The sequence below is a fragment of the Fringilla coelebs genome (assembly GCF_963513975.1).
Source record: "Fringilla coelebs genome assembly, chromosome: 2".
Classification (NCBI taxonomy): domain Eukaryota; kingdom Metazoa; phylum Chordata; class Aves; order Passeriformes; family Fringillidae; genus Fringilla; species Fringilla coelebs.
Genome location: NC_140029.1, coordinates 5805672 through 5820636, shown reverse-complemented (window position 1 = coordinate 5820636; position 14965 = coordinate 5805672). Strand labels below are relative to the sequence as shown.

The 14965-nt window shown below is 42.3% G+C and overlaps 1 protein-coding gene across 2 annotated transcripts in view; it reads left to right on the top strand.

Moving 5' to 3' along the window:
- Nucleotides 1-10516, top strand: part of HSF2BP (heat shock transcription factor 2 binding protein) — a gene marked incomplete at its 5' end in the record, with an annotated part of 30769 nt that extends 20253 nt beyond the window's left edge. For both annotated transcript variants that reach the window (XM_084226941.1, XM_084226940.1), the window contains one exon: nucleotides 10109-10516. In XM_084226941.1, the coding sequence (XP_084083067.1) occupies nucleotides 10109-10317 (209 nt within the window). In that variant the 3' untranslated portion in view covers nucleotides 10318-10516. The remainder of the gene's footprint in view (nucleotides 1-10108) is intronic.
- Between the last annotated feature and the right edge of the window lie 4449 nt (nucleotides 10517-14965).

The window sequence follows — 14965 nt, the reverse complement described above, 5'->3', positions numbered from 1 at the left end:
AGAAATTTGATGAAGTGGTTTTAAAAAAACCCACTTGTTTCTTGATACCAACTTTAAAATAAACCTTAAGGAGAAACTACATATCAATTCACTCCCATTAGCACAGGAAAATGTGCACATTTGGGGGGAAGAAGCCAAGTCTGTAACTTCACTGACCCATTGCAAAAGTGTTTCTTTCTGAAGAGACACTTTTGTGCTCTAATAGGATTTGGGGCTCCAGGGCTGGAGAGCCATTCCCAGCTGTGCCTTTGGCCAGTGCAGGACTCCAAGGACGTCAAGGACTCGTGTTGTCACTGTCAGGTGCATGAGTGACATCAAGGCTCTGCTCTTTGGGAGGCTTCAAATCCCTGAGCAGGAGCCAGCAGGGATTGACGTGGGACTGGGCTGGCAGCTGTGCACAGCTCGTGCAGGACAGCAGGGGGACAGAGCTGTGACACTGCCCTGCCTGCGCTTCCTCAAGATTTATGAGGAGATTTTGGTGTGCAGACAGGACTGGGGAGGCTAATTATCCCTCTGTGCTGCTAAAACCTTGCTGGAGTATGACTGGTAAATATTTAGAGCAGCTGAAATGAGGGAGATTTCATCTGCTTTTTCCAGACATTATTTTGATGCTGAGTTTTTGAAAAAGCTTTGGTTAGGGCTGGTAAACTGAAAGCTATTTGTATAGCTCATGGTTCCCTTAACTGTTTTACAGAAAATGTAGCTGCTCAAGCTTTTCATCAAATAATTTCCTGCTGTGAAATGCCACAGGCTCTCTCTTCCAAGGTCTCAGGAAATTAAGTAATCCTTGTACGGGAAAGCACCATTTCTATAAGGGTTTTTAATATATTTTGGTAAAAATGGGATCCTCAGAGAACATCAAATATATGGTCCTTTGTTCAGCTGTGCTTTGAAATTTTACAGGTCTTAGTCCAGGTTTTCCTTTTAATTTATGTTGGCTAAGATATATATATATATATATATATATATATATATAAAAGCTGTTCTAGCAAAAAATAACAACCCAAAACACCCTCAAAGAATCCTGTCTGGCTATGGGTTCCCAAATATGCCCTTCCAATTGTTGTGATAAAAGAAAAAAGGTAATAATGCAATTTGATGCAGTTTGTTGTCTGAAAAAGGCTCCTAGGTCAAGTAAGAGGATGAAATGGGAAACATTTATAATTAATTTGCAGCTACTAATGGAAATAATAAATAGGCTGCTCTGCAGTTTGGAAGTGCTAATTGCTTATGGCTGGGTTGTAGAAAGAAGGATGATTATGGCTTATTCTTTGGCTTTTTGATAATAAACTTCTCCAGTTACAGCAAGGGAGGAAGATTCTCAGATAAAGCAATTCTGCAGGTTCAGATTCCTGACTTTGGAGGAAGTCTGCTTTCTGTCAAGAGAGAGCTGCCAGGGTTGGGTATCAGATGAGGGGTCAGATCCAAGACCTGATCTTGTTCTCATCATTTTGTGTGAGACCTCCATAGTTTTCCAACATTTAATCTATTTTTAAATGTCTCTACTTGGAAAATTCAGCAGCTTTCTCCCACTCTTGCTCCTCTCCTGTTTCCCTGACCAGCATTTCAGGTTCTGCTAGCCAAGATTCAGCTCACAAATACCTGAAGCTGCTACTGTATAAGGTCCTGGTTTTCCATGCAGGAGAGTAGAGCACTATCCTGTGGAGGATCCTGGATGTGCTGCCTGCCTGCAGGAAGCTTCTTCAAAGCCTGTTTTGATTAAGGCTTATGACATGACAACTTTCTAGTTTTGTATGCTTTTATCACTATTCCTACTAAGAGAGGCCCCAGAAATCATCCTCTGATTTTTTTTTTTTTTAGAGAATCATCCTGTTTGCTTTTCTGTTGTCAATCTCCAAATGTTCATGACTTCAGTCTGTACATCAGGCCATACTTCTCCCACTGCCTTGTATGCAGCTGATAAGTCCCTCAAATTCCTTCTCTGAGTTCTTACTCTCTGCCTGTCCTTGTCCCCTGAAGAAGAATGTCCTTCCCATTAAATGAAGAGAGGAAAAGAATTGACTCGATTTTCTTTATTTCCCTTTGTTGTATCTCAGACAAAGAGGGATTTGGTTCAAGTTGTCTCACAGCATTTTTGAAGAGACAGAAATGTGTCTCGATGTTGAATACACCACTTGGAAAAGAAAGCAGGGAAAAAAGTCTAATAAAGGTTCCTAGTGGAGTAAGAATGTTAACAGCAAACTGTCCTGCTGTCGTTGGGAAACTTGGATGAGCTGCTGTGACTTCATGTTCACTAACAAGAATTCTTAATAGCTCTTTCTGCTGGAGGCTGCACTGATCATAGGAGAAAACCAAATGTTTGACACAATTTTTGAAGAGAATGCTGGTCTCTGTAGTGTATCACTTCATGAAGTGGGCTGTCTTTTCCTTCCTCTTTTCCTTCCTTTTTTTCTTGCCTTTTTAAAACTTTCTAAAAGATGGACACCCTTTAATAACCAACACAGATCACTGAATCCTCTGTGTAGGTATCAGCTGTGCTTGCCTACACCTTCCCAGCCTGGCACCAGCATAAAGCACATGAATGATGACTCAGATTTCTGTCCATGGAGCAGCTTGTGGGATCAGTAGAGTTCTTCTCTTGTGGAGCACCATTTGTTTGCAGAGCAGCTGTTCCCATCTTGGACAAAATAGGCAGCTTTAGTTTCCTCCATCAGCTGCTGTCCTTGTGTTGGTGTCCTGGCTGAGGGTTTCACATAACTTTCAGATTTAAAGAAGCCCTGTCCTCAGCCACAGAAAAAGAAGCCTGTATCATATTGGGTAGAAATCCACCTGAGATTTGTCAGTGGTTTTTTTTTCTGGTGTTTTCCATCTAAAGATGCAATAAGACCTCAATTCCATAACTCCCAAAGAAGTGGATTGGTACATTACTCTGCCAAGGATCTCTTGAAGCATAAGAAATAACAATCAGCTCAGGTAGTAATAATAAAGACTAAATTTAATGTTTTTGATTTTTATCATGCAGAACATCTGCCACCAAATGAGTGCTGGAGAAAAGGAGTCTAGGCTCTTCTCTGCTTTCTGTTTGGTTGAGGTTTTTTGGTTGGTTGGGTTTTTTTAACACTGTGTGTCTTTATTTTGTTTTTTTCCCACTTTCCTTTCCTTTGAATGCAGGCAGTTTAAAAAACTTGTCTCTTTGGTACTTGAGAAAACATGGAATTTAGAGATACTTTGTCTGTGATATTTCTTGTCCATAGCTGGGACACATTGCTCTAGGTACTTCATTAAACAAAACACAAAAAGAGAAATAGGACTAATTTTAGATCTTGCCCTTCAGTTTCCTCCACCACAGTTCCATGTGGAAATCCAACCTTGTTTATCCAAATTTTTTGCAAATGATGGTCTCTATTAGAAATGCTTGTATGAAGCACATTGTCACTCTGCTGCCTGCACCCTCAATATTTGCTTTTCATTACTAACTCTGAAGGTTTTCTGTCTGAATTTGTTATGGCTGTGAGAGCTTTTGAAATTTCAGGTTATTTGCATGGCAGCATGTTATTTAAAAAAACATCTGGACAAACAGAACCATCATATTTATAAACTGATGTCTGTATTAAAAAAATTTTGGTTTATAAATCAAAACCAGGCTTTCAAGTGCTCAACAATTTCATCCTCTTGTCATAGAACCATAGAATATGCTGAGTTGGAAATGACCCATCAGGATGATTGAGCCCAACTCCTGACCCCACAAAACATCTCAAGAATCCCACCATGTGCCTGAGAATGTTGTCCAAATGCTCCTTGAACTCTGGCAGGCTTGGGACTGTGACAACTTCCTTTGGAGCTTATTCTAGTGCCCATCCACCCTCTGGCTGAAAAACCTTCTGATATCCAACCTAAACTGCCCCTGATTCATCTTCATGCTGTTCTTCAGATGATGCAATTAATCTTAAGGGGAGGATTGCTCTTTAAGAGCACTTCCATTTGATAAAGATGGGATGTCAGCTGTTCCCTGAGCCTCAGCTATCTGGGAGCCTGGAAGAGTGGCCAGGGCAAGTCTCATGGAATGCTTGCCCTTTTCCACACTCAGCTGCTTGCCCAGATGGGCTGTCCTTGCCATCTGAGCAGGAGCTTTTTGACAGGGTCCTTGCTCTGCCTAACAACTCATGCAAACTGATGTTCTGTGAGGAGCACTGTCACCCACCAGCTACGGGGCTCTGTGCAAACTCCTGTTCACTCTGATCCCCTGAGTAGAGGCCAGGCAAACTGGGACTGAATTGCTGCTTCAGTTTGGGTCCTAGGACTCTCTCTAAAGGATTTCTCTGATAAAAGCATGACAAATATATCTCTGTAGGAGAATGGGGAATTCTCCTTAGCTGAACTCCATATGTGGGAGCAGCCATGCAGCCAGGGAGAAGACTGACAGAAGCCCAGCTGTAACACAGGAGCTGGGGTAAACATTTTGCAGAAAGTGCATTTGTATCTGTAAGAATTGCAGGAGCAAAGCTTAGCCTTTTTTCTACTTTGGTGTTCTCCCTGCTCCTTCCCCTCAGAGCATCTTTACCACAACATTTCTTGTCTCCTCAGACCTATCAACAGTACAGAAATGTCTGGAAAACTGCTGCTGCAGATGCTGCCTCAGCCCTGCCAGCACAAAGAAATCTCACTCAGGGGAAGCCATGGCCGTGGCTGTCTCTGTTGCATGTGCTGTGAACACAGAGTCTGACAGGCTCAGTACAAGGAAAGGCTGAGAGGCAGATTGCTCCTTCCTGCTGGAATCAGACAGGAATTGAATTGAATCCTATTACAGCAGTGGTGGAAGCTTTTGAAATTGTAAAGTCATAGAATGATGTAAATTGGAAGAGAATTAAGACCATCTCCTTCCAACCCCCTTGCTGTGGGCAGGGACATCTTTCCACTAGACCAAGTTGCTCAGAAGTCCATCCAACCTGAATTTGAACACTCCCAGCTGGGATAAGGTATCCACAGGTTCTCTGGACAACCTGTGCCAGTGCCTTATCACAAACATAGTGAGAATATTTCTTTATAATATTTAATCTAACCCTCCCCTCTTGTATTTTAAAGCCATTGCCCCTTGTCCTGTCACTACATTCCCTTGTACAAAGTCCCTCTGCAGCTCTCTTGTAGCTCCTTTAGACACTGGAAGAGGCTCTAAGGTGTCTCCAAAGCCTTCTTCAGGCTGAACAGTCCCAACTCTCTCAGCCTGTCTCCATAGCAGAGGTGCCCCAGCCCTCTGACCATCTTTATGTCCCTCCTCTGGACTCACTCCAACAGATCCACATCTTCATTATATTGTGAGCTCCAGAGCTGGAGGCAGCTCTGCAGGTGAGGTCTCACCTGAGCAGGGCAGAGGGACAGAATTCCCCCCTCCCCTGCTGCCCACAGTGCTTTGGATGCAGCCCAGGACAATTTTGGCTTTCTGGGCTGTCAGTGCACATGGCCAGCTCATATCCAGCCTCTCATCCAGCAACACCCCTGAGTCCTTCTCCTCAGGGCTGCTCTCAATCCCCCAGCCTGTGCTTGTGCTTGGAATTGCCCCGGCCCATGTGCAGGACCTTGCACTTGGCCTTGAGAACTTCTGTGTTCTTGTACACAGGCACAGCTGTAAACAGGGTGCTGGCAATAAATCTTGCATTCAGGTGGCCAGGGGATGGTGTGGCCACGTGTAAATTGAGTTCGCACAACTCTGAGCCAATTGTGGATAAGCTGTTCAGCATTGATGTAATGCAATTACTTAAACGCTGCTGTAGGGGACAGTTCATCTGAGAGCCTGGTGCTAATGACAGATGTGACTAAAATCCATCCACGTTATCAGCTGCCTTTTGTAAGTGACTGAAAGGCAGTGACATCAAACTGAGCTGGCAGCTTGCAGGACGTCAGCCAGCTCCAGCAGTTTCAACACCTTGGTAAAATTACATCAGCACCTTATGGTTTGTGATCCTGGCTGAGGCAAGCAGCTTGATTTCTCCCCCTCTTCTCCAGAAATAATGGTGATAGTTTTGAAATTGTCGTTGGAGATGTGTGTGCTGGTGGTTGGGAGGATGTGATGCACTGATTTGATTACAGCTAAAGGATTTTTTTTTGATCTTGTACAAACAAAATGTTACGCAGCTAGTGTAGAAATGACTAAATCTGGAAGCTGTTGACATAAATATAATGCTGAATAATGAAGATTCCTTATATTTCTCTGAGTGCTTTGTAGACAGGGCTTTTAGAAAATGTCCCTAATGATATTGGAGACAAGGGAATGATTTCTCTGGTATTTTTTTTAAATCCTCTTAGGAAGCATGATTATCCTCAATAAGTAGTATTCTCAAAACCACATGTAATCCTCAGGGAGTGTATTTTAAGGCATATGTATTTATTTAACTCAGAACATCTCAGAATACATTCAAAACAATGGCAATCTGAGGTTAAATGTGTATTAAGTCATCTTCTGGTGCAGGATCATTTCCTTCCTTTGCTGGATGCCCGCGTGCCTAATCTGTTCTTCATTTGAGTGACTCAAGCTGTTGAGCTTCCCTGGCTGCTGCTGGGGATTCTTCCTAGAACCTCTCTGCTCTTACTGGAAAACATTCTTGTTTGTCAAGCTGGAAATCATTTCCTGATCTCCTACAGATCCTCATTTTCTTGGCTCCCCTGCTAAGGCATCTCCCCTGATCGATTCTTTAATTTCTGCAGCCTTTAAACACTTGCAGATAATATTAATATTGATTCCTGTAACAGTATTAATAACAAAGCTCTTTTCATCTTAGATATATGAAGCTTCCCAGCAGTACTGCAAGCCATTAAAAGTATTAGTGGCTTTATTTCAAGGAGGAATAATGTCACACAGAGGAAGATTGTAAATGAACTACATAGATTTCATTCCCCAAAGCCTCTTTCTTCTTACCTATTTGGGCTGTAGTTTGTGGCTGCTATTTCCAATGAATAAATGTAGAATATCACTAAGAACAGAAAAAGGGGGAGGTGATCTGTGCAGAGTTTGAACATTGTATCAGGCAAAAAAATAGGCATTAAAAAATACACAGTGTGGAAGTCATGGAGGCAAAAATGGAAGGCAAGGGAAGACAAATTCAAGGCTTTTAGTCATATTTTGATTAGGTCAGAATAAGTCTGAAAACCAAAACTTGTACTTAGGTTTTTTCAAAAGGATTCACTGAAGTGTTGCTGGCCAGGAAATTGGACATAAAGTCTTGCTGTCTGTGAGGCTGAGCTGCAGCATTTCCCCAAGAGTTATGAGTGCTCATCACTCAGAAAGTTGCACCTGCAGGTACTGCTGGAGGTGATGATGGAAAGAGACTCCTTAGAGCCTTCAGCCTGGGTGTCAGCAATCAGAGTGGCTGTGCCATGGGTCTGCTGCACTAATCACAGGGCCTTTATTGATCTGACATTTTAAAAATTGTCCAGCATGCCCAACAGCTAGGATTCTCATTGCACAGAAAAGGAGAAAATATATGTTACTTTTTGGGGTTGGACAATACCTGTGTCCTCAGAGTATACCCCACTCTGCTGGTTTTCCAGGAGAAAGAACTCCTTTCTTAAGAGGTTAGCACTTGACTATTTCCATTTATGATGGAAGATGGGAGAAGAGAGAGAGAGTGCCTCGCTTTTGGGTGTAGATCAAATGTCACAATCTTTAATATTATTCTTCAGCCTTGTGCTGTTGGGAATCACTTTAAAATCCCCATCTCAGCAGTGAGTTTCATGCTGAAATCCAGTCTTCTTCAGTGTCCATCACATCCTGTTCTCTGCCCCCCTGGGTGCTTTCAACCCTTATGCTTTAATGAATTATTCTCCTCAGTCCTTTTTCAGGTCACCAGTGTTACATGTGAAATAAGACAGGAAAGGAAAGAACTTGCCTCAGCCCCACCAAATACCTCCTCCAAACTCAGTGCACTCTGGTTCATCACTGCACTGGTTTTATGCTCCTTCAGTGAGATTTTGGTCTCTCTGGGGATTTTGTGCTCAAAGTGATCTGAATTAATTTTATTAACCTTTCTGCACAATCTTTTATCAAAAGCTTGCTGAGGACTACGTATGCTAATGAAAAACACATTAAAAATGCATGGCACGTGGGAAAAATAACTGCTTCAGCTGTAAAAATATATTAGATGTTTTCATTTGGAATATGCAGAATAGGGAAGTCTTTCTACCAGATGCTTTTGATAAAGCTGTAAACCACTAAATGCAAATGGGCCGTTGCAAATGATTAAAATGTAATGCTCCTAATGTTTCAGTAATTAAAAATGCATCCTGTGTTCTTAGCAGTGGAGTTATTACATGTCTTCCTGGCTTAAGTCAGTCAAAGGTCTTTGCTGCATTTCCCTGGCACATTCCTGAGCAGCAGTGCTTCAATACCCATTTCAGTTTTGTGCAGACTGAATTAAACACTTGAAAGGTTGATATGTGGTTGCTAGAAAGTTTTATTAAGATTAATATTTTATTGAGCTTTGAGGAAATCCAAAGGCTCATATAAAAAGAAATTAAAGAAAAGCCTGATGATTTACTGGAGATTGTTATTCTGTTTGTTTTTTTAAGTCTGAATAATCATTGGATACAGTTTGTTCTGCTTTTAAATTGGATTGCATCCAACAGTACATCCTGGGTACTGACTGGATAAATTCAGGTTGATAAATTCCCTCCTTTACAGCAGTTTCAACATCTGAAAAACAAGAGAAAGCTTCCTGATTATCTCTCCCTCACAAACACTGCTGGACAGAAGCTGCTGAGGGAGGACAAAAATGTGATTTTCAGGTACCTCCTAGAGCTGGCCAGCCAGCCAGCAGCAAAGAGCACCTGGGAGTTACAACATTTCCATTATTCCCTATCTGCCTGGTGGATCCTTTCAGACCCACTTCTAACTCTTGGGTTTTTGTGGTTGAGATGACTTTTGAGGTATTAGAAAGTCTTTTTTTCCTTAGCCCCGTGACCAAAGAAGTTGAGATTTGCCGGCTTTGCTTTTTAGGGTTGTTTCTTTTTTTAAATTTACTACCTTTTTTTGACCTGCTGAGGTTTGTCCAGCAGGTCAGGCTGTGACACAGTGACTGTTCTTGGGGTGGTGTTAACTTTTTGTACTACAAATTATGTGTACTTTATTTACAATAATTTTCTAATGTTTATCACTTATGTTAGATAGTTTGTCTTTAATCAAAAAGTGTCACCATCTCAGCAGAAGATGGAGGACAAGAAGAAGGAGAAGGAGGACAGGACATGCCCAGATTCCTCCATCTCGCCTCTTGAACCTCCATTCTAAATCCCCAAAATTCTACTTTTTCACCCTGAGATCAATTCACTATCATTCTGCTCAAACTTTTGTGGCTTGTAAATCTTCACACAAAGTTGGTAATTGTTTCCATGGGTTAAAATGGAAGGCACAGGTGTTTTTGACTCCTGCCAAGGTCTCTGAGCCCCCTGCCAGGGTCTTGAATCACCCAGGGCAGCCAGAGGAATGTCGGAACCCAGGAAATTCCTCTGGCTGCCCTGGAGGGCTGGAGACCCTGCCAAGGGGCTCAGAGACCTTGGCACAGAGCCCAAGACCCCTATGCCTATGATTTAGCCCTTAGAAAAAACAATTACCAACCTTTATATGAAGAATTACAAGTCAAGAGAGTTTAAGTAGAATAATAGTTAGTCCCAGGGTGAAAAATAGAGTTTTGGAGTTTTTGGAATAGAAGTTCAGGAGGCAAGATGGAAGAATCTAGACGTGTCCAGTCTTTCTCCTTCTTCTTCTTGGCCTCCATCTTCTGCTGTGATGTTGGCACTTTTAGATTAGTTTAGAGTAGAAGCTCACTATCTAACATACATGATAGGTATTGAAAAGTTATGGTAGATAAGGTACATGTAGTTTTTAGTATAAAAAGACGACACTGCCTCTGAGGCGGTCAGTGTGCCTCAACCTGGCCTGCCAGACAGACCTACGCAGGTTGGAGAAAGAATGTTCTAGATGGAAAATAATAAACAACCTTGAGAACGAGAACAAAAGAATCCTGACTCCTTCAAAGGCCGGGCTGAACAAAAGAAGTTTGTACATATCTCAGAGTCACTCAGACAAGCAGAGATTCTGAGAGAGGAATCTCCTGGGTGCCGACACTAACGAGCCCTGGATGCTTTTCTGCCCTGCTTTCAGACCCGGACGCCGAGGTTTGCCTGCACGCCCTGCGCCTGCTGCAGTCGGTGCTCCTGGAGCCGGAGGTGCTGGCGCGGGCGGGCGCCGAGGTGCGCGAGACGCTGCCCTTCCAGCGCATCGTGGCCCTGTCCCAGAGCTGCAACGCCGAGCTGCAGGCGCTCGCCAAAGAACTGCTCGAGGATCTTAAAGTGTTTGAGTACGAAGCGTAGAAGAGCTCTACGACACCAAACGCTTACGTCTTTCCTATATTTATATGCTGCAAGAGCTGTTGGAGGTGGGCTTGACTGAAAAAAAATCAAACCTCTGCCTGAGTTCCTCTGACAAAATCCTTTTCGGGAATTCGAATTAACCCAACTAAAATCCAACTTGGGAAAAACTGTTGGGTTTTAGATACCCAAATAAAACCTTGGGTGTTTGGTAGAGATGGAACTGGCTTAATTTCTTTGAGCAGAACTTTATTGATAATGGGTTTCCAAAATGGTCTGTGGTTATGTTGTGTATTTGCTGTCTAGATGGGGTAAAATATCCTCATTCCTTGATAACAGTTCATTGCAGAGGTAAATAATCCTTTTGGTCCATCCTTAAGAATTACTGTACTGTGAGGAGAACTCTGTTGCCTTTCATAACTCTTCTGTGTCAGAATGCACCCCAAGTTCCAGTTTTATTGTTATTTCTCACCTCTCTATTGTAATAAAAGAAAACTGAAATTCTGTAGCATGTAACGGATTCTGCTTTCAAAATTTGTATTCAGCTTCACTCTTAACTGCAAGTCAAGCTGATCTGTTGCTGTCAGGCATGCTAGAAACTGGGCGATTGTTTTTAGAAAAGCCCTGAGAAGGGAAATAAATTGCTGTTGTCTGTGGTACCCAGTTGTGTGCTGAAGAGGCTAAAATGAGCTGCTGCTCTGTTGTGAGCAGCATCACACCCCCTCACAACCCTGGGGTTGGCTGGAGCTTCTAAGTGCAGCTTGCTTATCTCAGGGGTAAATACAAACACTTGGTGCTGGATACTAGCAGAATTTTTATAATGTATTTAGAAAATAACAGCATTCATTTCTATGATGTCAGAAACAGAGCCGGTTAAGTGAGGCTATTCAAGGGAACAGCAAATAAGAAGTGCATACTAAAGTTATTGAACCTCATCTGGGAACCCAGTGTGTTAACAAAATGCAGTGTGGACTTCAAATTACAGAAAACATGAAGTAAACTTCATAGGATTTAAATATTATGATTGGCAGACAGCTTTAGAGGGAGACCACTGTAAAAAGTGTAAGTTAAGGTATAGGGCATCTCCCTTTAGGCTGTTTGCAGAATGATGGATGTTCAGAGTTAGAAATGTAATAAATCAGCTTGAAATTACTTGGCTCAGATGCTGCAGATGGCAACAGTCTGGTTTGGGGCTGTAAAATGAAGATTAAGATCTCACATACATGGGTGGGTTGCACGGGGTTCTGCCATGTCTGATTCAGCACTACATTGAATTTACCAAGTGCAGATTTGTGGAAGGCTTTAAATCTTCTGTAAAGTGTGCTTTCTTTGGATTTGTTTTCTTATCTTGCTATCCTAGTTAATCCTCCTAGAGTTTAATCCTAAAGGGATCAAAATGATAATTGGTAGTTTCCTGGAATATCAACTCATGAAAGTGTTTGATTTTAAGAAACACTGAAGGGCATCATCCACTTTGCATTGAATTATCTGCTCACAAAGGTCTTTCTTCAAACTTTGGAAGCCACTAAATAACAGAAAAAGAAAAAAGTAGTTCTGCGAGCAGAAAAGCTGATGGAGCCTCAGTCCTGTGGATTTGAGATACTTCTTGAAAATTTCCCTGCCCTTCCCAACCTGGAACCAAGACCTTCCAAGGGTCAGTGTGGTGTGCACAAGCTGGGGGTGACACAGATGCTCATGACCAGGTCAGTAAACTGTGGTGATGGGCCAAATTCAGCCTTATGAGAGGGACTGGCTGTGCATCTGCACCTCATTTCCATGTGAAATCAGGAAACAAAGCAATCAGGACTGTTCATCTTAATTGTGTGTCCACTGGCATGGTCAGCCGTGCTCAAAGTGGTGATTTGAGATACAGTTTTCCCCAGCAAGCTGTTCAGATCTGATGATGATCTTCTTTCAGTGTCTCCCAGATGACTTTTATTTTCAGGTGCAGCTTGCCAGGACTGTTTATTCGGAGCCAAATTATCAATGACCCACCAACCTCGAGAAAGTCTTTTTTCTATACAAAGCGTTTCATTATGCAAGACTGAAGAATAAGAAAAAGTCACCTCATCTGTGAAATACAGTGTATATTTAAAAATACTAGAGGGGAAAAGTATCAGAAACATCAGAGAAGAACCTGTGTCAAACAGTTCTCTAGGAAAGTCTGTGTGTTTTCCCTAAGCTTACTTTTTCTAGTTCACAATTAATTGAGTTTATGAAAAGAAAAAGACAGCATTTAAGGGAAACTTATCACAGGGAAGCAAATTGGTAATACTTTTTTAGTTGGAAAAAAAGGTTTGACTGGAGTCAAATGATGCTGAAACAAGGTGAGCGGATAAAAGCCAGGGATAAGCCTGACCCTTTAACATTCCAGAGTATTTGAAATGTTCAAGGTGTCTCATATTTAAATGTTTTAGTGAAATGAAATGAAATGAAATGAAGTGAAATGGACATTAGTAGTTGCAGATTGCATGATGAGCTGTTAGATCATTCTCCAGTTTTTCAGGTTCCTTCCTTCTCTAATCCCCCATTTCATGGAGCCAGGGACCAGCCCCTCCTGCTCCTCCACAGGTCTAGGGCTGTGTGCAATTAGTTGAACCTAATCACTCTGGAGTGAGGCCTGCAGCTTTCCCCACAGGATTCTGTTACACCCCATGCATGTTCTTGCACATGTCATGGAGGGATTCTCCCAGACCTTGGCATCTGTCATAAACTATTGATCTATTCTCCCCCACCAGCAGCATCAAGGCCTTCTTTGCTGTTCCTTTTTTCCATCCTAAAATAGGAGGGAATCTCCTGATTGGCCATGGAGGAAGCTGCAGTGAGTTGTTGAGATGAGATGGCAACTTTTTAGATGGCTAAAATTAGGTGAGGTGAATCCTACCCCTTGGTGTCTATTTTGCAATAACAGATAAGAACAAGTTTTCAGATTGCCCTACTGTTTGCAGACAGCATTTTATGATCTTGTGTGTTGATATGCTCGAGAGATCCCTCTTGGAAGAGAAGAGTCTGAAGGCCTAATTTATCTTCATGTGGTTAGTGCTAGAAATTAGGCTAATAAGTGACTGTGGATCTCCTTTGAGTCTCCCCTTTTCCTGAAAGACATCTTTTTTTGACAGGTTATGAATAAAAGAAAGTCTTTGAATAACAGAGACTCTGAAAGCTCAGAGTGTGCCAAAGCTTTATGTATAAAGTTGAACAATGGGTGGCACACAGGACTCAGTGTGACACAAGGGGCTGCTGCAATTAAGGACTGGTTGACAGATGCATTGTAAATCTCAGGTTTTATTTTGCTTCAGATTTGCTCAATTCTGAAACTCAGGACCATTAGGAAGCTTTATTGGTTTAAGATCAAGAGTTCAGCCTGGACTGTAAAAAACACTGGCTTCAGAGCTGCTGAAAAAAAAAGCCACACTGGGTTTTTTTGGATCCTTTTGAAAAGTTGGGATTCTTCTGTGTAGTAATTGATTAACTGAAGTACTTAATTGATTAACTGCATTACTTGATTAACTGGATTGCTAGCTTACAGGAGTAAAGGGGGTTCACACGTCAAAGCACGAGTTTCAGTAGCTGTGTTCAAAGTCCAGAGTCACTCCAGCTTTGCCATTTCTTCTGTTGCACAATCTCAGAGTTTCAGTGGAGGAGAAAACGTGACTCTGCTGCTGCTTTGAGATTATCACTTACCTCAGACTTAAACCCATATAATTGAAGCTAAAACTTCACTCAGGATAAGCTGTCTCAAAAGATGAAAAATCTGTTTTAACAACTTGTAGAATAAAGTTCACAGTATCAGCTGCACAATTAAAAGTGAACTTGGCTCCTTTCAGTCTGTATTCACTGTATATAGCCCTGGAATGATGCCTGTTTGCTGATGCTCCAGGGAGATACAGGGAGATACTCTTCATAGTTGATGCTGGTGGTAAATTAGATGCAAAGGAAAAATAAATGAGGATCCCCCAAACTTAATTCCTGCTGCTGCAGAAGTTCAGCTGTGTAATGTACTGCCTGTCCCACCAGTTCTTCGTGTGGTACCTCAGGCTGCTCTTCAGGCTGGACCATGATCTGGCAATCCTCAGTAGAAGAAAGCAAGCTGGTGGCTCTGTACCCTGTGCTGAGGGACAGGCAGGGCAGCAAGAGGGGCCTGGCTTCTCTGGAGGGCACTGTGAGAGCTTGGGTGGGAACAGCAGCCAGCTGTCCTGAGGGGAGGTGGTGTTTGATTCCATGAGGACACTGGCCCATTCCCAGCACTCATGAGAAAGGCAGTGAACTGGAGTTCAGGGCACATCATCCTGTTATGGCTGCTTAAGAGAGGGAAATAAGTCCCTTTTAAGGAAGAATTGGAGGAAGAATGGGATATGTGACAGTTTGCTCTCGTGGCCACAAGTGAACTTCCAGATGATTCAATTTCAGCTGGTTGCACCAGTCATTTTGCTGCTCCTTTGAGTTATCATTTGCACTTGCAATATGTGCTGATTAGCACAAATTGGCTTTCAGAATTGATAAGATTTTACAAGTCTTGCAAATATTGTATGATTCATCTCCTCTACCGCCTCCAGTCCTGTGAGGACGCTGGAGGTGAGGAGAAAGGAGTTTTCCTGGGGAATAAGGAACCTCTTTGCTCTGTTATCCCTGCCCATTGCTTATACTAAAA